This window comes from Peromyscus leucopus, chromosome 4, assembly GCF_004664715.2.
Source record: "Peromyscus leucopus breed LL Stock chromosome 4, UCI_PerLeu_2.1, whole genome shotgun sequence".
Lineage (NCBI taxonomy): Eukaryota > Metazoa > Chordata > Mammalia > Rodentia > Cricetidae > Peromyscus > Peromyscus leucopus.
The window spans coordinates 51,666,024-51,687,643 of record NC_051066.1 but is presented as its reverse complement, the minus strand read 5'-3'; the positions used below and the strand labels follow the sequence as shown (position 1 = coordinate 51,687,643).

The 21,620-nt window shown below is 54.1% G+C and overlaps 3 protein-coding genes across 3 annotated transcripts; all 3 read right to left on the bottom strand.

The window, feature by feature from the left end:
- Nucleotides 1-807: 807 nt before the first annotated feature.
- Hoxd9 (homeobox D9) lies at nt 808-5,777 on the bottom strand. The gene is made up of 4 exons (XM_028880577.2): nt 5,579-5,777; nt 5,263-5,383; nt 2,128-5,014; nt 808-1,781 (listed from the first exon to the last, which is right to left on the bottom strand). The coding sequence occupies exons 3-4, from the start codon at nt 2,936-2,938 to the stop codon at nt 1,540-1,542; spliced, it is 1,053 nt and encodes a 350-aa protein (XP_028736410.1). The 5' UTR covers nt 2,939-5,014; nt 5,263-5,383; nt 5,579-5,777; the 3' UTR covers nt 808-1,539.
- Nucleotides 5,778-5,885: 108 nt separating this feature from the next.
- On the bottom strand, nt 5,886-12,977 carry Hoxd10 (homeobox D10). Its single transcript, XM_028880579.2, has 2 exons — nt 8,291-12,977; nt 5,886-6,886 (listed from the first exon to the last, which is right to left on the bottom strand). Exons 1-2 carry the CDS (start codon nt 9,243-9,245, stop codon nt 6,609-6,611), a joined length of 1,233 nt encoding a protein of 410 aa, XP_028736412.2. The 5' UTR covers nt 9,246-12,977; the 3' UTR covers nt 5,886-6,608.
- A 3,314-nt stretch (nt 12,978-16,291) lies between these two features.
- Hoxd11 (homeobox D11) lies at nt 16,292-20,384 on the bottom strand. Its single transcript, XM_028880580.2, is given in 3 exon segments — nt 16,292-17,003; nt 17,773-18,157; nt 18,159-20,384. Coding segments are annotated over 3 exon segments (1,017 nt in total). The 5' UTR covers nt 18,555-20,384; the 3' UTR covers nt 16,292-16,767.
- Between the last annotated feature and the right edge of the window lie 1,236 nt (nt 20,385-21,620).

Below are 21,620 nucleotides of genomic sequence, written 5' to 3'. Positions count from 1 at the left end.
GGCAGCACCTTCAGCCGGATCTGGGCCTTGGCTTTCCCTCTCAGCCCCATCTGCTTTTCCTTGGAGTCCCCCTCTTTCATCAGGATCCCCAAGATCTCTGCCATCATCCCCGCCTTCCGCCCAACCCAGGCTGTCCGGCGCCTCTTCTAGGGCCTGCAACGGCAGTGATCCGCCCGAACCCTCACAATGACCTTCATTTTAGCCTCTGAATGCAGCCTCAGAGGGCCAAGCTGGGGGCTAAACACACACAGAAGCTGGGTGGAGGGAAGGGGGCGGCAGGATGAGGGTATGGGGGGGGGAGTGTCTTGACCATTTGGATCTGCTAAGGTCACTTTGGGGCTGAGGTGGGGAGGGGCAGATGCTCGCGGCCTAACTGGCTGCGACCTCCCGGAGCCAGCCAGCCTTTTGGGCCTGGAGGAGTTACTCCACAGTGCAAAGATGCCCTTTCTCTTGTTTAGAGATGGGGATTGGCTTCTGGGTCTCCAGGATAGAAGTAGGCCAGCGGTGCAGTGTGTCAAAGCCTTAGCAAAAGGGTGCCTGGTTCCTGGCGCCAGTATCTCTGCAGAGAGGCTCACCCAGGGCCTAGAAGGTTCACTGTGGCCCTGGCAGCATGATGGGGGAGCGCCTAGACACCTTCCAAAATGGTTCTCTTCGGCTAGGTGTGTGTACATAAAAGGAAGCTCTGAGGCACCTTAGAGATCCTCCAGGTGCCAGGGCCTACAGCCTTTAGCAAGGTGTCCCTTCCCGGGGATGTGCAGTCTGATGGTCATGTTATTTTGCCAAGACACAGAGAGCAGTCACACAACGTTCAGGGCCAGCGGCTGGGCTCCATTTGCTCAGATCAACATTTATTTGTTGGAAGCGGTAACATTTACAACTGGTCCTGAGGCGGGAACATGGAGGGCCACCACCCGAGGCCGCTCAAGGGAACCCAGCCCTCGCGGGGAGAGAGCAGCTCCTCCTGGGCTTGGAGGACTAAACCTTCCCCGCACCCCGCGGCGCCCCAGGGCCCAGGACTTCTCGGTAGGCCTCACTGGAAGTCAGCCCATTGGCTCCCTGAGGGAAGGGGCTTTCCTGCGGCTGGGTTTGGGCTGGGAGAGCAGCGGGGGTGTCCATAATCTCCCTCTGCCTTCAGATTCTCGGAATTGGATAGTTGGCCCTGGTGGGGAGGCTGGACGGGGTGAGACTAAACTACAGGACTTTTCAGAAACATGAGGGACATTTACACGGGAGAGGTCTTCATCAAGCCTGCGTGCACTCACAAAATATAGCATTTCCTAAGGAATCAACCGAGTAGGAAAGGAGGGGGCGGGATAGGACAAAACTCCAAAGCCACTTGGTTTCTCCAATACATATGCGAGCAAATACAGTGTCCCCCAAATAACTCACAGAGACCAACCACACAGTCACTTCTACCTAAAAAAAGAAGAAAAAAGTCCGAGTTGCTGGAGAGTTTCTGAATCAAGCACCCACAAAGGAAAAAAAAACAAAAACAAAAACCGGCTGCCTTTGAGCGCTGCGGGCCAGGACCGCACTGGGTCAGTCTCCTTTGGGGCATTTCTCCTTGCTCATCTTTTTCATTTTCATCCTTCGGTTCTGGAACCAGATTTTGACTTGTCTCTCTGTAAGGTTCAGAATCCTGGCCACCTCGTAGCGCCGGTCCCGGGTGAGGTACATGTTGAAGAGGAATTCCTTCTCCAGCTCTAGCGTCTGGTATTTGGTGTAGGGACAGCGCTTTTTCCGGGTGGAGCGAGCGTGGATCCAGTTCGCTGCGGGGTTGTCTAGGAAGAGGGGGGTTTGCAGACAGGGAGTGAGGGGCGGAGGGGAGGCAGGGAGAGGCGACAGGGTGGGGAAGAGAGGTCGTTAAATTAATTTCACCAAGGATGGACGCTTTTCACAACTTGGGGGAATTATCATAAAAAGCCTTAATGCCCGCGCTCTGTTTACCGTACAAACCGCGCGCCCAAGGTAGGTGGTTATGGGAAGCTTTTTTATGGATGCGTGTTGCTCGCCCAGGCTTGGGTAGGCGTCTAGACGTTTTTATAGGTTAGTAAAACTATCAGTTTTGCACATTCGAGCCTTACAGGTTTCAGCAATAAATCAGGGGGCAATTTCTTTTGCACTTACTTGGGTCAAGTTGCTGCTGCGGCGGCTGCGGCGGCTGCTTCTCCTCCTCCTTCAGCGGGCAGCCCGGGCTCGGGTGATCGCTGCAAGCTGAGGGCTCGGACGAGCCTCCCGCCCCAGGCCCGGCCCCGATTCCCACCCCGGAGGGCCCGTTCCCTCCCGCCGCCGCCGCCGCCGCCTTGTCCCGCAGGAACGAGTTGCCCGGGAATTCTGGGCCGCCGCTCCCCTGGGACTCGCGGATCGCGGAGCACTCAGTCCGTTTGGAGGAGGAGGACGAGGAGGTGGAGGAGGAGGTGGAGGAGGCTGCGGCGGGGACCGGGGCCGGGGCCGCTCCGGTTTCAGGCTTAATCCCGTAGTGGCGCCCGTTCGCTGGGCCGCCGGGGCTGGCAACGGGACCCGGGCCTCCGCCGCCGCCGCCACCACTGCCACCGCCGCCCCCCGCGCCGCCGCCGGGGAAGCTGGGCAGAGGCTCCATCCAGGAGCGCACGTAGCGGCCCGGCTCGGCGGTGGCCAGGGGTGGCGGGGACACGTACGGGTGGTACAGGCCGCTCATCGTCGCCGCCGCCGCCGCCGCCGCCGCCGCCGGGGGCTGGGCGGCCACCGCGGACCACGAGGCGGAGAACACGGTCGATTTGGGGGCAAAACTACACGAGGCGAACTCGGCGGCGGCGGCGGGCGGGCCATCGGCCACACCTGCGGGCCGGCCCTGGGTCCCCGGCCCCGGGGGCCCGAAGCGCGCGGCGAACACCTCGTCGCCCTCGTGGCCTATGAGCGAGTCCACGTAGTAGTTGCTGAGGGTGCCACTGGACGACATGTTGAGGCGCCGCGCGCTCCCACCCAAGGTTACACTGCCCGCCCGCCCGAGCCGCTCCTCGCCGGGCGCCCGAGCCGCCGACTAGTTCGCAGGCTGCAGCCACCACCATTGGTCGCGCGGCCCACGTGATCATATTTACCAATACCCGGAGTAAATCAGTCCGCTAAACTGGGGGCTGCTGTGATTTAAAAAAAAAAAAAATCATCATCAACGGGAGCCCGGCAATTAGAGCTGTCGGGCCCAGGTCCACGCGCCAGCCCGGCCTGGCCCGGCCCAGCCCGCCCTGGGTGGCGGCGGCGGCGGCGACCACAGGCCTCACTGCGGCCGCAGGAGGCGCTGGGGACTATTTGTTCGTCTCTTCTGGCTGCTCGGGCTCCTGCCATCTCCACCCCGGCTCCCTGACTCCCGGGCTCTGAGCCCTGGATCGGACTTCCACGGCACACCTAGGCGGTTCCCCAGAGCCCGGAGGGAGCAAGCCGGAGGCTCCCGGCCGGCCGGGTGCGGCCCCAGGCAGGCAGGCCTTGAAGGGCAGCCCCCTGGCGCCCGGGGGGAGTTGTTCTCCTTCGCCTCTTTTCTTACCTAAACCCACCCCTCCCCACACGTACCCACACACGCTCTCACAGCTTGTCGTGTTGTTTAAAACAGGTGGAAGACCTCTGTAATGATATTATGCCTTTCAATAAAAATTTTATGAGGTGTATTTGATTATAGATTAATGTGTCCCTAATAAAACGGACGGATGGAGCAGCTCGAAGGGCCCCCTCCCTCTACCACACTCACACACGCCCTGTGCAGCCACACATACACCCTCGACGTGAGGCTAAGGCACACGCCCGAGGCCCAAGGGGTGAGCTGGGGCAACTGGACTCCCGGGCCTGGTCCAGCACAGTGCGGCCTCTGCAGGGGCGGCCTGCGAGGGGCTTCTCTCTGCCCTCGGATGAGCGGTGAGCACTGGAGTCCCAAGGAGCCGACCGTGAGGGCTTCGGTGCCTCATCTTTTTTTTCCCCCGGCCTTCTGGAATGGCCCTGGAAGAAAAACATGCCACAGAGGGAAAAGCCCGAACGCCAGAGAGGCCGGCTCTTACTGGCCAAATTAGCCCTGCCTCAGTGAGGCCGGCGGGAACCGCATCTCCGTGGACAGGGCCGCTGCAAAGCCTTTCACACTGGGAGGCCTGCAAACGGATTCTGAAGATGTCTTCAAAATCCAGGCGAAAGGACAGGTCCCTGAGCCACCCCCTTCCCGATTTTCCCCCCTTGCCTTCAGAGGTAAGGCCGGGCAGCCTTGAATCTGAGAGAAATGCCCATTGTCACTCCCAAATCCATGGTACAAAGCCCGGCTGGGAGCCGAGACAAAAGCCGCAGGCCGGCGGCGATTGGGAGGGTATATTCCTTGCTCTACAAGTTGCCCAGCGCACCCTTGGAGGGCTCCCAGCCCACCTCCAGCCCCGGAAAGAAAGGGGGTAAATGGCTACTTAGGGCCTGATTGATCGCCTTTACGAGTGGCCCTCTGATTTTGTTTCAGGGGGCCTGCCCTTTTCCTGGAGCACAGGTTCCTCCTATCAGAAACTAATGGCGCTCCCCGCATCGCCGGGAGAAACGCAGAGGTTAAGATTACTCCTTTTGCCCATCCAAGGTAAATCAAGGACAAATTTATCCCAGTCCTTTCCAGCTAGGATTGAGTCAGACACCCCTCTCTACCAGCCCCAGGGGAATGAGCCCCTCAAGGGACCTGTCTTGGAGTTTAGGAGGATTTGGGGTTGGGGGAAGGAGGTTTAAAATAATAAACACTGGGCATCCCAAAGACTGTTTGCATGGGGGCTCGGAAGTTCGGAGAGACTACATGGATTGTTTTTTGAGGGGGGAAAAAAGGCCTGTGTTTAAGAAAAAAGAAAGAAAAAAGGAAAACAAACCTGTTTTATGATGGGTCTTTGAAGATGGGTTGAAACCACAGGCCGGACCTGGGGCAACGAATTCGGTCACCTCTTCCCACAAGGACCTCTTCCCTTTCCCTGACAGGACTAGATGAGTCTGGGCTCAATGGTGCGGATTCCACAGAAGCTGCCTTGAGTTTTCCAATCTATGTGTGTAAAAGGACCATTGGACTTGTTGGGAAGTCATGTTCACTTGCAAATTCTCTTTCAGTCACCTGACTGCTCAGCTACAGTGACTGCAACGAGCATTTTGTAATAATAGTGAGAGATTTGACTGGGGAGAGTATTTCCATTTTTTCCTTTAAAAAAATTCATGTGGGCCACTGAAAGGGAATGGCTGAACATAAATCCCTTTCAGAAAGGAACCAAGGTAAAGTAAGATGAGAGAACTCACCCAACCTTGGCTTCACTGGGCCTGGTTGTCTTGAGCTTGGGATGGGTAGAGGGATGAGAAAAGGGTGGGTGGTGGTGGGGACACAATTGGATCCGGTGCCATGCCAAGCTGTTGCTTGTTCCTGTAATGGAGGCCAGCAGGTTCCAGGTGGGCAATTACTACCTCCAACCCAGCCCCTGATGGTGGATTCCCCAGCCAGAAGTCATCAAGAGCTCACTGAAAGCATTAAAAATAACATAACCAAAAACCAGAGACGAAAACACACACACACGGGGAACTGAAAGTAAAAACCAGCACAGAGCATAGGCTTACTTACCAGACCCAGGCTAGAGGGAATCTCACCCCTTTGAGAATGCAATTCTAGTAACAGGATTAGGGGGTGGGAGAGGAGAGGACACTCTTCCCAGTTATGAAGACTCCCAGGCTGAACCACCCACTCGTACCAGTGCCATATTCCTGCACCCTAGATCCTTCCCAGCTTCCTCCCTATCTCCTTTCTCCTGCCCACCCTCACTCCCCTACCCGACTGCCCCAAACAGGCAGTTTAGTCAGAAGAGACTCTTCCCAGAGGAGTTCATCTCCACCATCACGGATTTCCATTTCAGAAAGCAGAGGGAACAAACTCATTTCCAGAGTTTATTGCATTATACATGCGGTCAGAACATGCACAGAGAGCACAGCACGGGTTGCTGTTGTACTTCTACCAAACCACAGATGCACCACAAGGAAAAGGCTACAAGGCATACGTCATCAACACTCCATTTCACCAAGGACAATTGCTAAGTTCATTTGTGAAAAGATACATTGTAATGTGCTTTTTAAAGTCCCCCTCCCCCCCCAAAGCTTGTGGGTTTTCTTATTCGTTTGAAATATATATGCAATTTTTTTTTTAAAAGTACTGGATGCTTTCAAGATGACATGAGTTCATGGGCTAACCCACACACAGAGAACTTTTATGTGAGGAAAACCGTGGAAAAGTCACATTGCTGGTTGGATAGATGGGTGGATGAGTGGATGGTCGGATGGATGTTCTACAGTTCCAATAAGTTAAGACCCAAATGAAAATGCGCAGTAATAGTTACCCTGCATTACGATGGAAAAATAAATTACACGTGCTAAGTTTTTTAATATATATATATATATATACTCATAGGGATTACAGATCACTTGCAGCACGAACAGAATGACCCCAAAGTCACATTCTAGCAGGAAAACAGAACAGAACAAAACAAAACAAAACAAAAAAGAGCCATGAAGGTTTTGTTTCCGCCTTCCCAGTCCTCCAGCACTCAGGCCTGGAACACGGTGCCCCCTCTCGGATCCTGGCCTCACATGGGGCCTCAGACCTAAGAAAAGGTGAGGTTGGCGGTCAGTTCTCGGATTCGATTCTCTCGGCTCATCTTCTTGAGTTTCATTCGGCGGTTTTGAAACCAAATCTTGACCTGCCTGTCGGTGAGGTTAACGCTCTTACTGATCTCTAGGCGGCGCTCGCGGGTGAGGTACATATTGAACAAGAACTCTTTTTCTAATTCCAGCGTTTGGTGCTTAGTGTAAGGGCACCTCTTCTTTCTGCCACTCTTTGCAGTGAGCCAATTGCTGGTTGGAGTATCAGACTTGATTTCCTCTAACAAAATTAAAGGGAGAAGAAAAGAAATCAAGAATTTTTTTTTCTCTCAGTCCATTCAAATATACCCTTGGCCATGACCCTGCAGGCAGACAGACTGCTTTGGACAATGCACCATGGTATTAAACATTACTCACAAAGGTGGGGCATGAAGGGGATTTTAAATTGATAGCAAATGAGAACTAAATACTTAAGTAATACAATGGAAGGGTAGTCTGTACCAGAGGTTGGCTTCTCTCTCTCTCTCTCTCTCTCTCTCTCTCTCTCTCTCTCTCTCTCTCTCTCTCTCTCTCTCTGCTACACAACTTTCTGGCTTTCACAAAACGTTACTATAATAGTAAAGTTCACAGATTTTCCCCAGCAACATTCTAAGTGGTCAGCCCCTGACAGGACAGGAACAGGAGCCACAGCTTGAGGTTTACCAATCTCCCTGCTGCCCTAGGGCCCCAAGTCGGCCGCTGCTTACCCACCTCTCCTGGGCAGACAGGGAGCCCCACAACCAGGTTTACAGGGACCCAGACTCTTTCAAGAAATAAACAAACAAGAATGCCTTCTCCACCCTGCCTGGGCATTGTTACAGTCCCCCCAGAATTCCTTCGATTTAAAAAAATGTTTCCTTGCCCTCACACAAAAGCATTCCTCCAGAAATGTAACCCTGGGGCCCACCGGTAGACACTGGGGGACAGACCGCAGCATGCATGGGGGTGGGCACGATCCCTTCTTTAGAAACCCATACCCCTGGTTCTTTGCCTTATCCCAGCCCCAAGTGGGCAATGCAAATCCATTCTCCCCCTCTTCCGCTTTTGCCCTCTTTGTATAAGGTTGCAAAGCCTGCGGCACTTTCCCCAGACAAAGCCAAGGTTACCTAGCCCAGCAAAGGCAAGAAGTCCTCTGCTTTCTCCACCCAAGCACCAAGCGGCCAAACCATTTCCTTCCCTTCTGAGATCGCAGGATGCGGGGTGCAAACCCTTGAACACAAACACGATGTCTTAGGCCACCTTAAAATGATCCCTGGGTGCAAGGCAAAAAACGGGGGCTGCAAATCTGAGCCAAAGGAAAGGGGCCACTGGAGCCCTGTTTACAAGCCGCTGGTCTCCTTTTAGCTCTTTTGTTGCATTTCAGGTCTGGCTGTGGACAGATAAACCCGGCAAGCCTTTCCTCTGCCCAGGCGCCATCAGCGTGGGGCCAGGACTGGCCGGGAGGGCCAGAGCAGCGGGGGGAGAATCGGGGACCATCTCGAGGCTGAGATCTCCCCTCTAAAAGCCGGGGTGGAGCAGCACCTGCCAGTCGGGCCGCTGGGCTCCGCTGCCTGGGCTCGGCTTTGGGCACCCGAGCGAGCGCTCCCTTTCCGAGGGTTTACCGGATTGCGCGCCCCGTTGGGGTGGCAACTCTGCTCATACCGACCTTTGCTTTCCTTCTCCTGCACTTCGGGACTGGACACGGAGACCTCAGCCAGGCAGCTCCTCTCTTCTGGAAGGCCGCCTTTGGCCTCGGGGCTCTCCACTTGGGAGACTTTGGTGGGCTCCTGGCCGCTCGCGGTTTCGTTCATCTTCTTCTCCATCTGCAGCTGGGCAGCCGAGAGCTGCGGCTTGGCCGCGCCACGAGGGTTGAGCTGGAGCATGACAGTGGAGCTGCCTTCGGGGCTGTTATTGTACTCTTGGGTTTTCCCGGTGGCGTAGGTCTGACTCAGTCTAAAATATCCAGGGACAGGAACCTCGGGGTTCTCAACGGGACAGGACTCAGGGACCAGCCTCTGGTACGAAGGGACCTCGGCAGAAATGAGTTTGTTGCGCTTATCAGAATACATGCAGCAATTGGATTCTTCTTTAATGTTGGCGGTGAATGAGCAAGTGGGGACCTGCTGTGTAACAGGTTGCTCTATCCGACAGGATCTGTTCGGGTCTGTCCAACTGTCTACTTGAGGTATATAAGGATGCACATTCATACCCATATTTTGGTGGTTCACTTCTCTTTTGGCCAGAGACGGGAGCAGTCCACAGGTTTGCATTCCATAGGTCCCCATGTCTGCGCTAGGTGGTGGCATGTACATGCTGGCGCTGCTCGAATAAAAACTGTCACTCCTGCAGGCACTGATCAAGGAATCTACTAAAAAAGTATTAGCAGCAGGAGAGCTGTTGGGAAAGGACATTTTGGGGAGGAATTTGAAGAAGAGAGATTGTGTCCTTTGTAGGCTGACATCTCTAGGAAAACATTCCCGGTGTAATTGTGGATGCCTCTGCCGACCACATGACAACCAAGCCAATGAGATTTGAAAATGGCCTTGAGCCGCAGCCTCCTTGCAGGTCACGTGTTCCAGAGCCCGGCCGGCCGGCCGCGTAAGCACGGACAACAGCGACATCTACTAAGCGCCGGTGATAGTGCGCGCTGGAAACAACCGGCCCAGAGCTCTGCTGCTGGCCAGCCAGCCGGTCTCCCGGGGCTTGTTTGGCCGGCCTGCCTGCCCCCACCCGAGTCCCCTACCCGGCCACCGGGCCCCGCCGGCGGAAGGAAAGGCTTGATCCGAGGGGCCTCCGGGAGGACACGCGCGCTGAGGGAAGTCAGAGCGCGGGGGGCGCCTGCTCACCGAACTGTTTTCCCTGCACACACCCAGGCAGAACGCGCCCAAGAGGGCCGGTTCCGAGCAAGGGGTAGGGGCGCGGGCTGGTTAATTTAGTACTGGGCAGCTGGGAAGGTGAGTCCGATTCCTCTGGTTCTGAAACGTCCCTCCCTAGGGGTCCAAAGAGGAAAAACTCTCCGCTGCAAACATACGACCAAGGTGTCGCGGTAAGCACTAGCGGGAAAAGGCCGCGAAGGTCGAGAGGCCACGCAGCTGGGCCGATCCGGAGCCCGGAGGATGGTTCCAGCCCGTAGTTACCCTCTCCTTCGATCCTTTGGCCCGGACTCGGGGCCCCTGGGCACCCTCGAGCTCCTGGAGCCTAGACTCTCAGAGTAACCACACCCTGACCTTTGAGGGGCCGGCCGCTGGGAGCTTCTAGCTTGGTGATAATCCTTCGCCAGCCATTCCCTATCCTGGAAAGCGTCCCTCGGGCTCCCAGAGACAGCTAAACCGAGGTTTCCTTTCCCTCGTAATACAAGGCAGAGAGGAAGGAAGGGCAAAAGAAAATATTTTTTCAAAAGAAAGGGGAAAACTCTGACCCTCGGACTCCACAAGTTTTAGAAAACCGGGCCAGAGCGCAGAGAGAGCAAAGCAGAGATGGTGTCATTTGAGTCTTCTGCAAAGAAAAATATGTTTTCCTTTTATGGATTTTGTAAAAGCATTGGTTTCTGACAAGTGCAAGGTACAAAAGGTTGTGGAATTTATTAATACATATTAAGAAGAATCAGGGCGATCAATAAAATTCTCATCTACATTCTTGGGCTACTTGGTAATTTTCTTGCTTCTGAAGGTTTTTAAAGAGTTATACCCGCTGTTGCCACAAACGGGAAGATATTTTATTAACAAATCAATCGAGACTTTGTAAAGGATAAGATTAATAGTTAAGATTTAGCATAATGGCGTTCGCTTTATGAATTATTGAAAATTATACTATTGATTTTTCCCCTTCGCTACTAACCAAGAAGGTCAATTTTTGTTTTAACACAAATCGTCAAATATTAAAAGCTATACTTTTGTCACAAGTTAAATTTTATAGTTTTGGACAATCCCTAAAATTCTTTGACAAGGTTTTGTTTGGGCAAGAAGGGGAACGAGATGGGAGAATCTTAGTCTTCCGTTTCCTTTGGTGAGGGAAAGTTTTATAAAGAGGATATGGTCTGGGGTTGTGGTCCAGCTCATTAAAGAGCAACCACTGCCACCACCACCATGGAAACTCAGAGTTTTATGAGAAACTTGAACAACTTCCTCCTCCTTCTCTGGTTGCAGGCAGGCGAGCCGCCCTGCGGAAGCCGGGGTTTTAGGACAGCAGCGGGGAGCTTTAACCTTGATTTCCAAAGACTTGCCCTGGACCAGGGGCCCTGCCTGTGTGTGGGAGCCGTCCTTCGGCCTTCCGGGCCCCTTCCCTGGCGGTCAAGAAAGTAAAACGGACCCGGAAACTGACCGTGAACCAGTTCTCAGTCGGAGGAGACAACTGTGTTCTCTTCCACACTCACTCAGGAATGGGCTGGCCTTGGATTTCAGGCCCAGAGACTGAACTTGTGGATAAAACTGGTTTCCGCCTCAACAGAACATTTCCTTGGGGTTCAATGCTCCTTAAAGAGCCTCAGCGATCTGGGGGACCTAGTTGCTCCTTCACAAAAACATTTCAATTCCCCCCAAAAGTCCTTTGTCCCCCTCCCTCCCCTAAAGGAATTTCTCCTGGCCTGGTGAAAACAGGCGTTGAACGTTATTTTCGGCCTTGGGACCGATTGGCTAGTCCCCTCTCAGTGCCCTCGCCCAAACAATAACCCCTTTTAAAAAACTCCACGGTGGCAATGAGACAGACCTTTTAAACCTTTACGCAGCTGTTCAAATACAACATCATTGTCAGGTTAAAAGCCTGGCGCCTCTCACTGCTCTGGCTGCTGCACCCCGGTGGTGAAGCCGGAGACTTAAACATTACCTTTCCACAGGGCTGGCTATTTTGAAGCTGGGGAGGGGGTGTGAGGTGTTAAGTAAAGCATTGGGGGAAAAAAACAAAACAAAACACTTTTGCCTCCAGGTTGCTAAGATCCCGATCAAACCTAACAAGCCACTGATTAGCACCTCAAATTTTCCCTTTTCACATTGTGGGGATCAAATTCGGAGTTACAGCTAAATGTGCCCAGGGCCGGACAAAGTGCCCGCTGCACCGGTCTCGGCAGGCGCCCTGACGCCAGCTTGGCGCTTTAGCATTGTGTTGCCTTGTATCTCGGCCAGGAGAGCTGCCCAGAATTCCACTGCCCAATTTTCCTAATCCTAAGCAAGGAAGGGCTGTTCAATCTAATCAGGAATTTTATGCCCATCAAATGCCCTTTCATAATCTTTATTTATACACGAAGAAAACACCCAGTCTAAAAACAAGCAATTCCTTACTGGGCTGGTAAGTCTTCAGTGAAGTTGGAGAGACAGCTCTGCCTTCTCTGTGTGTGGGTCTTTCTATTTCAGTGCCTTATCGCTTCAAGCTCAAAGTCATCTCGTATTGAATTAGGGTTTAAATGGATCTTCACTCAAAGGCAGAAAAAAAATTGTGCATGTCAATTTAAAAATGGAATCTATTTCTCACAAAATTCTATTTTTTTTCTCTTTCGAATTTCTGCCTTCAGATTGAGTTCTCGCGGCCAAAATTGTCAATATGTTAGACTTACAGAATTTTAAAACTTGAGCAAAATGAAAATACTGTAAGAGAGGACAGAGAATGTGCCTTAAGACCTTAGAGCTGATACGAAGCAAGCAAAGTAAAAATGCAGTAGCTTAAAGGCCAGCTTTTATTTTGCTTAGTGTTTAATGTAGTGGCTGGTGTTTTTTTAAAAATTATCTTTAGATCATTTACAGCAATTAGTTTTAATAATAAGTCAATATTGCATCGTAAAGGAGATGGATACCCTTATTTGTACCAAGACGCCTGTCTCCCTGGCATAGTTCTTTCTAGAGAAAATTTAAAAGGTCGCCTTAGCAAGAAATTAGCATTTGTAATCATAATAGTAATGAAGTGGCTTGCATCTGCACTCTCTTGTCTTCTTTGGAAGGATGGGGTGGAGGCTCTGGGCCTAAGGGGACCTATGGGCTCCTAGAGTCTCCCTGACTTAGAGCTATGAGCCGCCTCTGGATTCTGTCACTCCTTGGAGATAGGATGGGTAGGGACAAATTTAAAAGCTGCCTCCCCAGGGCGCCCCTCTGGGTTGCACTGTGTACTGTTGCACCAAGGGGAAAAGAAATCGCGGGGGCAATTGGGAGACTACCACCGGCTCCGTCAGGGGTCTACAGAGATGAGTGAAAGGGATCGAGGAGGGCCGAGCCTCTTTCTAAACAGACACAAAGGCTCCTACTTCGGAATCCGAGAACTTGGCGCCTCTGGATCGATCCGTGGCCGCCGTCAAGGAGCCTTACGCACCCTAGCCGGCTCGAGATGGGGAGATTTTCAGCCCCCGAAGTTCCCGATCCCATCCCCTGGCCTGCATCAGGCCCACGGTGGGCAGGCGCAGCCGGCTGGGCTGACCCTGCAGACCGCTCAGCAGCCGTGGTCCGCCGTGGCGGCCGCCAGCCAAGGCCAAGGGGCCCCGCACAGCCAGATGCGCGGCCGATGGGGCCGCCTACAAAGGAACACAACGACATTTGGGGAGGGAGGTCTCACCCCACGAGAACTGAAACCCGGGTTAGGCCCCAAGAAAGGTCGCTTTACAAGAGCTGAGCCCGACTGGCAGCAAGACAGGCGGAGCCGGGGATCCGCGCGGGGGAACACCCACGCCTCTCGCTGGCGCCTAGCCGGGGAGTCATGGCGCCCCAGCCTCCCGCAAGCCAAAGCCGGCTCCTGGAGGCCGGGAGAACTAGCGGACCGGCCGGCCCTGGAGCCTGAGGTCCGGCGAATGGAGGTGGGGAGGCAGAGGTCAGTGCAAATTCCGGGGGCTGCAGGCTCTTCTCCAGGAACTTAGGGGGTGAAAGGGATCCGCCATCCTCCCTTTGAGCCGCCCACGTCCGGGAGCCCCGTGTCTTCACACTTTTGGACAAGGATGCAAGCGGAGGGACACAGACATTTCCCAATGCCCGGGGCTTTTCAGGGCCAGTGAATCTCAGGAGCGATTTTAACTGTTTGTGGGAGCTAGCGCCCAAAGCAAACTGCGCACCTCAAGGTCAGCGGGCAACTAGGAAAGGTGGCCCAGATTCCGTCAAGTACAAAGCCAGGCTACTTCAAATGCATTTCCACTCACAACATTTTGAAATCCAAATGTCCTCACAAAGAGTCTACTACCTCCACTAACCGCATCAGTCCAGTCTGGCACCCGCACCCCAGCTTCTAAGCCCTCTCTGCCCCTAGGGTAGCCAGGGGTAGCACCAAGCCATGCATGGACTGAAATCTTCAGCCCAGAACGACGCCCACGGTCCTCATGGAGTTTCATTTTTTTTTCCATAAGTACACACTCATCTAAGTTGCCAACGCCCTAATCTGTTTTAAACAAAAGCCTTTTAATCACCCCAGCCATTTGAAAGCTCACAAGACGCGTGCGGTTTTGGGGAGACGGGAGGGACCTTACATCACTCTCCACACTCAAACCAACATGAAAATAGATATTCCCCTAATTTAATTAACTCGCAGTGGCAGTGACGTATTTCAAACCACAGATATTTGTCTTTTTAAAATAGCTTCTCAGCACCATCAGGTTATATACTAAGGAATTATTTTTTTTGCAGCGGCTTTATCTTTAAGGAGACAACGTTTAGGGGATTCCCTGTTTCAGAAGACTGATTGCCTGTTTTTCTCTTTCTCTCTACAACTTCTCACAATCATGGCTGCTTAGAACAAGGAGACAGCAAACACCTTAACTGCTGCCTGTTTCTAACGGGTGGGCCAAGATCCCTTATTGGAATCTAGTATTGGAAAAAATAAGGTACCGCAGCCTCTCGTCAAATAAGGTTTCTGGAACGTGAGCGCGCCCTCGTGTGGCTGTAGCGGTTCTTGCAAACGGAAAATAGTATTTCTGGCGTTCGCCTGGAGTACGCTGGCTGGCATACAGCTTGCTCATTTAGACGCAGTTAAAAGAAAAAAGATAAAGAGAGAAAGAAACCAACCAGTTTTAATTTCCCAGGAAGATCATACTATTAGGGCATTTACATGTAAACCAGTGCCCAGATTCTAAACAAAACAATCCTTGTCTGAGAGAAATAATTTGATTGTCTGATTTGTTTCTACTGCATCCTTTATCAAAGATTGAGAAATGTGTTTAAAAAAACAATATAAATATATTTTATTTTGTTCTATATCTTAGAAAGTGCCAGAGTTTATTTAGCAGGGTGGCAAATTGCTTTCAAATGCTAGGGATGGTGTAAGTCTGATGAGAACTTACTCTCTCAAATGCCTTTTTAAAGACTGCAGTTCTTCCTTACAGCAGAGAGAAACTCTCTAAGAGCCTCCAAAATTCTCAGTAATCCTAGCTCTACTAATAGTTAATAGGCATTTTGATCTAACAAGTGTTTTTATTTTTTTTCCTAAGAAGTCAATTGCTATTGAATTACTCCAATGTTTGGAGGGAAATTAAGGTTATTGATCTTGAAATTAGGAATTTTCTTAGATTTATGGTGAACCCCCAGTATGATTCTATATGGTCATAAATATGTGCATGGGTCTGGATGTGTAAGCATGTATTATGAGAGTGGGTGGTGGTTGGAAATCACAGAAGAACTTTAAGGCGCCTAATTATTCAGAGAGGTTAAAGGTGATGACCTTGACATTTTGGAAGTTCAAAGGCATACACTTATGCACTTATGTTTTTCTTTACCCCCAAAAGCTTTAGCAATTAAAAAAATTTATATTTCAAAAAGCATACTTCCTCAGGTGAGGCCTGGGGTGCCATGCATCGTATGGATTTATATTTTGACTTTGGGTTTCTGAGAGGTTAAGAGTCATAAGATCCACTTCACTCTTTTCAGAGAGAGGGACGCTTTTCTCACGTCTCCCGTTTATTGCACATTGCGGAAATCTCTTTCGGGCCCACCAGAAGGTGTATAATATAACCCAATTAAGCTGTTTAGAACTTAGCCTTTTATGGTGTTGTCTAGACAGTTCAAGGTTTTGTAAACAGCCTGGCTTGGTCCTGTGACATAAAGTGCTGTGCAGCCCTCACCACATTCTTTAACTTAAATCGATAAATGTGGTGAGAGGCAGTTGAGCAGCCCCTGGCCTCAGTCCAGTGTGTGTGGGGGAGGGCTTCCATTCCCTGCCTCATGCTCACTATGACACCAGAAGGACCCCATGGTCTCCTGTACCTATTAACTTCCCTTTGAACAAAACTTCCCCCTCACATAGAGGTTTCTTCTTCTGTTAAGGAATTCTGGCTCCTTGACCTTGTTAAGAGATCATTTGGATCTTCTAATTAATTTTAAATTTTGTTTTGTCTTTCCAGAAATTCCAAGTTCATTAGACCAAGGGGTGGGGGTGGGGTGAGAATTTGCTCTTTAGACTCCTACTGCTTGAACCTCCTTGTCTGGAAAAAAAGGCAACCAGCATTGCTGGATCTCATCACCCATTCAGAAATGCAACACCAACATGATTTTTTAAAGCCAGTGTAGCCTAGAGGGTGTGTGTGTGTGTGTGTGTGTGTGTGTGTGTGTGTGTGTGTGTGTGAAGGAACAGCTCCTATTACAAAGAGATTAAAAAGTGCTCCCGTGAGCTTTTAGTTGCATGGGGAACAGGGTTCTGGTCACTATGACAGCCTGATTAGCTACTAAACTTCTTCAAACAGTAAAAATCCATGCAGTGTATTGAAGCTGTAACCTCCATTTTGCTAGAAACCATTTATTCACACACAAAAAGACAGTGACTCATGCCCAAAGGTACATTTCCCAGAGTTTAAATAATCTGTGTTCACTGAGGGGGAAGAAAGGGATTTCTTAAACTCGAAACAAAACACCGACTCCTTCTAGCCCCTTGGCCTAGCTCCCTACAGATCCTGCCGCGTCCACCAGGACTCGGAGAGGGGCAAGCAACAACGGCACATTGGCGGTAAAATTGTAAAGGGACGATTGCATTTACCATTTTCCCCTTATTAGGATCCGCTCGGCCAAGTCCCCGGCCTCGTCCTCAGGCTGCAGTGGTCGCTGGGAGGTCCCGAGTTGACCGCCAGAAGGAATCGTGAAGTTCCACAGAGAAGAGGCGTCATTGAACCCAAGGACATTGGGCCCGCGGAGGGCAGGCTGGTGGGGAGGAGGGTGGGTGAGTGGGGCTCTGGGGAGGGGGCGCTTCCTGGAGCTCTCAAAATAAGGGATTTCCAGTGAAATACTGCAGACGGTCTCTGTTCAGTTTCTTTTCTTTCATCCTGCGATTCTGGAACCAGATTTTGACTTGCCGGTCAGTGAGGTTGAGCATCCTCGAGAGTTGGAGTCTTTTCTCTTTGTTTATGTATACATTAAAGAAAAACTCGCGTTCCAGTTCGCGGATCTGGTACTTGGTGTAGGGGCAGCGCTTTTTCCGGGACCTCTGGGGGGCCACTGCAAGGCAAAGAGACCAAGGGGTGAGAGAGGCTGCTGCTGGCCCCCACCCGCTCTGGCCACTGAGCTAGGGCCAGGCCTAGGCCGGGTTAGGGACGTCCCTTGCCGCCGCCGTTGAAAGGCCCAGCCTGCGTCGTGGGGGATGATATATGGGCGGGCACAGGAGAGTGCGGGCGTGGACATGTGTTCACACCCGGACACACCACACACACACACACACCACACACACACACACACACACACACACACACACACACACACACACACTTCAGCCTGGCACTGAGATAGGAAAAGAGGGCAAGACAGGCTCTAAACTGGAGCCGGAGGGAAAAGAGACAGGAGCGCGCCCACCAGGGGCATCTGCTCCACTCAGAGCGGAGCGTCAGCCAGACACTTGGATTAAGTCCAGTTCGAAGATCACCTAACCCCTCCCTGAAAGGCAGGGGACTCCCCTGTTCCCACTCATCAACTGGCTCCAAATGTCCTTCTCTCCTCTAAGGTCCCCAACCCACCCACCCCCACCCAAATAGGGGGAAAGCGCTCTACAGCGATTAATGTCCTCTTCGAAGTCTACCTTAAGCCCACCTAAATTGGTTTCCTATCATAAACACGCTTTACAACGACCCGGGAAATCTTATAGGATGTATAAACCCCCTCGAATGCTTATAAAGTAGCACATAAAACGGCTCAAGCAGAGGGAGGTCCCCGCCGCACCCCCCTCCCCCGCCACCGCCCCGGGCCAGCCCCTAGGCCCGCGCCGGGCGCCTACCTGTGCCTCCGCTCTTCTCGGCCCCCGCCTCCCCCGGGGGGCCCTCGACTTCGCCACCGCCGCCTTCCGCCGCCCCCTTGGGCTCCGGGCCGGGAGTCGCCTTGGCGCAGGGACTGCCCCCGCCGCCACCAGCCCCGGCCTTGGGGTCGCCCTTGTCAGCGGCGCCCTCGGGCTGCGGCGGCGCGGGCGCGGGCTGGGGCTGCGGGCCGGCGAAGGGGGGTCCCGGCGCCGCCTCGTAGAACTGATCAAAGCCCTGGGGCAGGATGCCGTTGCGACCCACGGCGCTGTAGAAGTTGGAGGCGGCGGCCGCGGGACCGTGCGGCGGCCCGGGAGCGCCACACACCGGCTCGGGAGCCTTGAAGAGCACGTCTGGCCGGCGGCCGCCGCGGCGGGAGCAGATCCCGCTGCATGGCCGCTTCCTCCGCCGCTGCCGCCGCCGCCGCCGCCGCCGCCGCCGCGGCGTAGTAGGGAGCGTAGCCCCCGGAGCCGCCGCCGCCCCCGCCGGGGCCGCCCCCGCCGGGGCCGCCCCCCGCGCCGCCACCGCCGCCGCCACGGTACGGCCACTTGGCGCGCTCCAGGCCGGCGTAGTCGCGAAAGGCCACCTCCCGCACGGGCTGGACGTGCGGCGCCAGGTTGGACGAGTAGGGGAAAGTCATCTGGCAGGAGGACGGCTGCGAGAGGAACGACGGCTTGCTGGCGAAGTCCGACGGGGCCACGTAGTAGGCGCAGCCCGGCAGGTACATGCTGGCTGCGCTCGGGCCGCACTCGTCAAAGTCGTTCATGGCTGCGCGGCGTGCACGCCGGCGAGCCTCGGGCCGCTCCCCGCGCCTCCAACCTGAGCCATCGATTGCACAAGAGGCTTGGGCCAGGATCAACTAAGCAAAAATCCCCACCGGGCGCTGACGTGCAATTCATCTTGATTGATTCTGGTGGTAATTATGTCACGTGACGCCATGGAGAGAAATGTCCTTATATCTATATCAGCGCTCGCCAACACGCCCCGGGACGGCTCCTGGCGCCGAGACGCGCGCACGCTGGGGGCGGATCGGTCTCCAGCGCCTGCCAGCTCTCCCAGGGCACTCCCTGACCAGGCTGCGCGGCAGGCCGGTCACCTGCGCGCCGCCGGCGGCTGCCACCGCTGGGTGCATCTGCCGCCACCGGACTGGGCCGCCCGCCCGCCTTAGCCCGCCCGCGCTGCTTTAAGTACCCGGACCTAGGCCGGAGGGGAGGAGGAGGGAGGGAGAAGGAGGGGGAGGAAGGGGGAAGGGAGAGCAGCGGAGAGCGGTGGGGGGGGGAGCCCCGGCCCTGGCACAGGGGACTAGGTGTGAGGGTGTGAGGTTCCCACCCCCACCCCACCTTTCCTGCAGCCGCTCCCTCCCCCGCGACGCAGCCACCCTCTGTAGCTCACCGGCTGGGAGCTTGTTGCTTCTTGTTCAAGGGGCGTAATTGCGACACTCTCCAGGGCGCAGAGAGCCCTGATTTACATATTTCTCTGCGGAGAGCGTTCCGGCTGGTAGCGATTTGACTCTCTGGGGTTCGGATACCAGGGACAGGAGTGCAGACCCTGGAAAAACCACCCCCTCTCGGGCGCTAGGCTTGGCCTGGGCCTCGGTGCCCACTCCGCCCTTTCTCTTCCAGATTTTTCGCCTGGTCCCCATCCCTCCTTTCTTTCTTACTCTTCACTCGTCGCCTTTCTCTCTCCTGTCTTCCTCTTTATTCCTCTCATCGCCTCGGTCTCGGACTGGCTTTCTCTCCTTTCCCCAGTCTTTCTCAGTCCCCTCATCCTTTTTTACTGTTCTCTCTCTCTCTCTCTCTCTCTCTCTCTCTCTCTCTCTCTCTCTCTCTCTCTCTCTCTCTCTCTCTCTCTCGCTTTCTCCCCCGAGCCAACGTGGACACCCGGAGGTCCCGGCTTCCTTGCTTTCCTTAAAGCTCGGGGGTCTGATGAACAAAAGAAAGTGAAGTCCCCTACCCTCAAAGAGCCCTACTCACCGCCCACAGACAAACCCTTGGTGTTTCAGCCTTCCTCACCCTCTTCTGTGTTCAGGTCCCTCAGACCTTTCACTGGGTTGGAGCCCCGCTAAGGCCTGAGCATTTCGTGCCGTACACCCAAGACTCTCTGGAGCCCCTGGGCTTGATGGTCACAACTTCCGTGGAGATCGGTTGGCTCTCCAGGGGCTCTCTGTAGCTTCTGCCTCCCCGCTGGAATCTACCACCTGGCTCCGACCTAGACTTTTCAGGCCCGCATCCACTTGCTCCAAGGCCTCCCTCTCTTCCAGCTGCAGCAACCCTGGGCGCCCTGGAGTCCAGGAGAGGCCTGGACTCCCACCTCCAGCTTACCGGGCCCCTAGTCTCTCCCCAAATGCAAATCCCAACACCAAGGGCAGCAGCCTGTCTCCCTTCTCAGTATTCTTCTTCCCAGGAAAGCCCCGCGTCGAGGCCCTATGCCCTGGTTAGGCCGCTCTGGCTGTGTGCTGGTGCCCTCCCCTTCCCCAGGCCGCTACGGTTCGGGTCCAGTGCTCTCTGTGCACCAAGCCGACTGACAGAGGAGAGGCGAGTGGTCTGAGTGAATATCTATTTTCTAGCTGATGTCGCCCCTTCCTCTTTTTCTCCTCCCTCCTTCTCCATTCCTCTCTTTCCTCCGCCCCCTCCCACGTCTGCTTCCCCCCCCTTCCCCCAACATTGCGCCAACAGGTCTGTGGCAGTGATGACTGGAGCTCACCAAGCTTTCTCTCACCCAGCTGTGCATCCTAGGTGACCCCTCCCTGCATCTTCCACCCCCACCCAGGTCCCTGCTGGCACCATTCTCCTAGCCCAGACCCCCCCCCCGCCCCATACCGCATTTTTTATCTATCTTCCTATCTCCATCCTAGTCCTAAGTCTCTCCCTTTCTGACTCCTGGTCGACGCCCCTGGATCTGTCTCCTAAAATGGCTCCCCAGACACTGCACAGTGTTCCTGGGGTCGCTTAGGACGGGAGGCAGCGGCGGGGCCCCCCCAATCTTTGCACGTCTTAGGATGCAAAAAATTTCCCGCACCTCCCTCTGCTCACCCCACCGAGTGGGTTGTAAGGCACACCGTCACCCCTAAAGTGAAGTCTGCTGGCCGCCGAAAAGGGAAATGGAGAGGACGAACCATTCAAGTTCAACGACATGGCGACGGCGGCTCCGGCGGGAGCCGAGCTTTGGCAGGGGAGGGTGCGCCATCTGCAGCGGCGCGCTGGCGCATTGGGGAAGGGGCGATGCAACCCCCCCTCCGCGCGCCTTAACGTGCAAGTCGCCCCCCACACAGCACCCAGAGCGTTCATTCATGGCCCAGATTGCTTGGCTGTTTGGCCCCAGCTCTCTGCCCTGGTCCCCACCCGGAAAACACACACACACACACACACAAAACAACAACAGGAACATCCACAGCCGTTGGACCCGCGCGTTTCGCCGGAGAACCTACCGTGAAGACCCGGGTTGTGTCCTCATCCTTGCTTACGGAGTCCTACCCGAACCACAGGGAGCACACACGGCCTTCGGGGCTCGGCCAGCAGCTCCGAGAACGCTAGCTTTCTGCGCAGCGCGTAGACGCGCTGCGGTAATTTTGAGCCACCCAAGATAAGACACTAACTTGACCTTAACTTTGTCAGGGCGCCCCTGGTATCTGGAGAACGTGAACAGACACTGTCTGGCAGGCTCTCGTAAAAGCTGACTGGGAAAGGGATTCTGAGTCATTTCATTTATTACCACTACAGTTCTGCAAGAAAGCTTTTCCTCCCTGCCAAACTTTAATTATTTATGCTCTTTTAGGAAACGAAAGAAGAGAAAAGCAGGGGAGGTGGTGGTGTGTGGGGGGAACACCCAGAGC

What these genes read in the sequence shown, in the direction of transcription:
- Hoxd9 (XM_028880577.2), bottom strand. Translation starts at nt 2,938, where the DNA reads ATGTCGTCCAGTGGCACCCTCAGCAACTACTACGTGGACTCGCTCATA. An exon ending in GCAGCAGCAACTTGACCCAA is followed by an intron (nt 1,782 to 2,127) that starts GTAAGTGCAAAA and finishes CCCTCTTCCTAG; the next exon opens with ACAACCCCGCAGCGAACTGG.
- Hoxd10 (XM_028880579.2), bottom strand. Translation starts at nt 9,245, where the DNA reads ATGTCGCTGTTGTCCGTGCTTACGCGGCCGGCCGGCCGGGCTCTGGAA. An exon ending in GCAGGAGAAGGAAAGCAAAG is followed by an intron (nt 6,887 to 8,290) that starts GTCGGTATGAGC and finishes TAATTTTGTTAG; the next exon opens with AGGAAATCAAGTCTGATACT.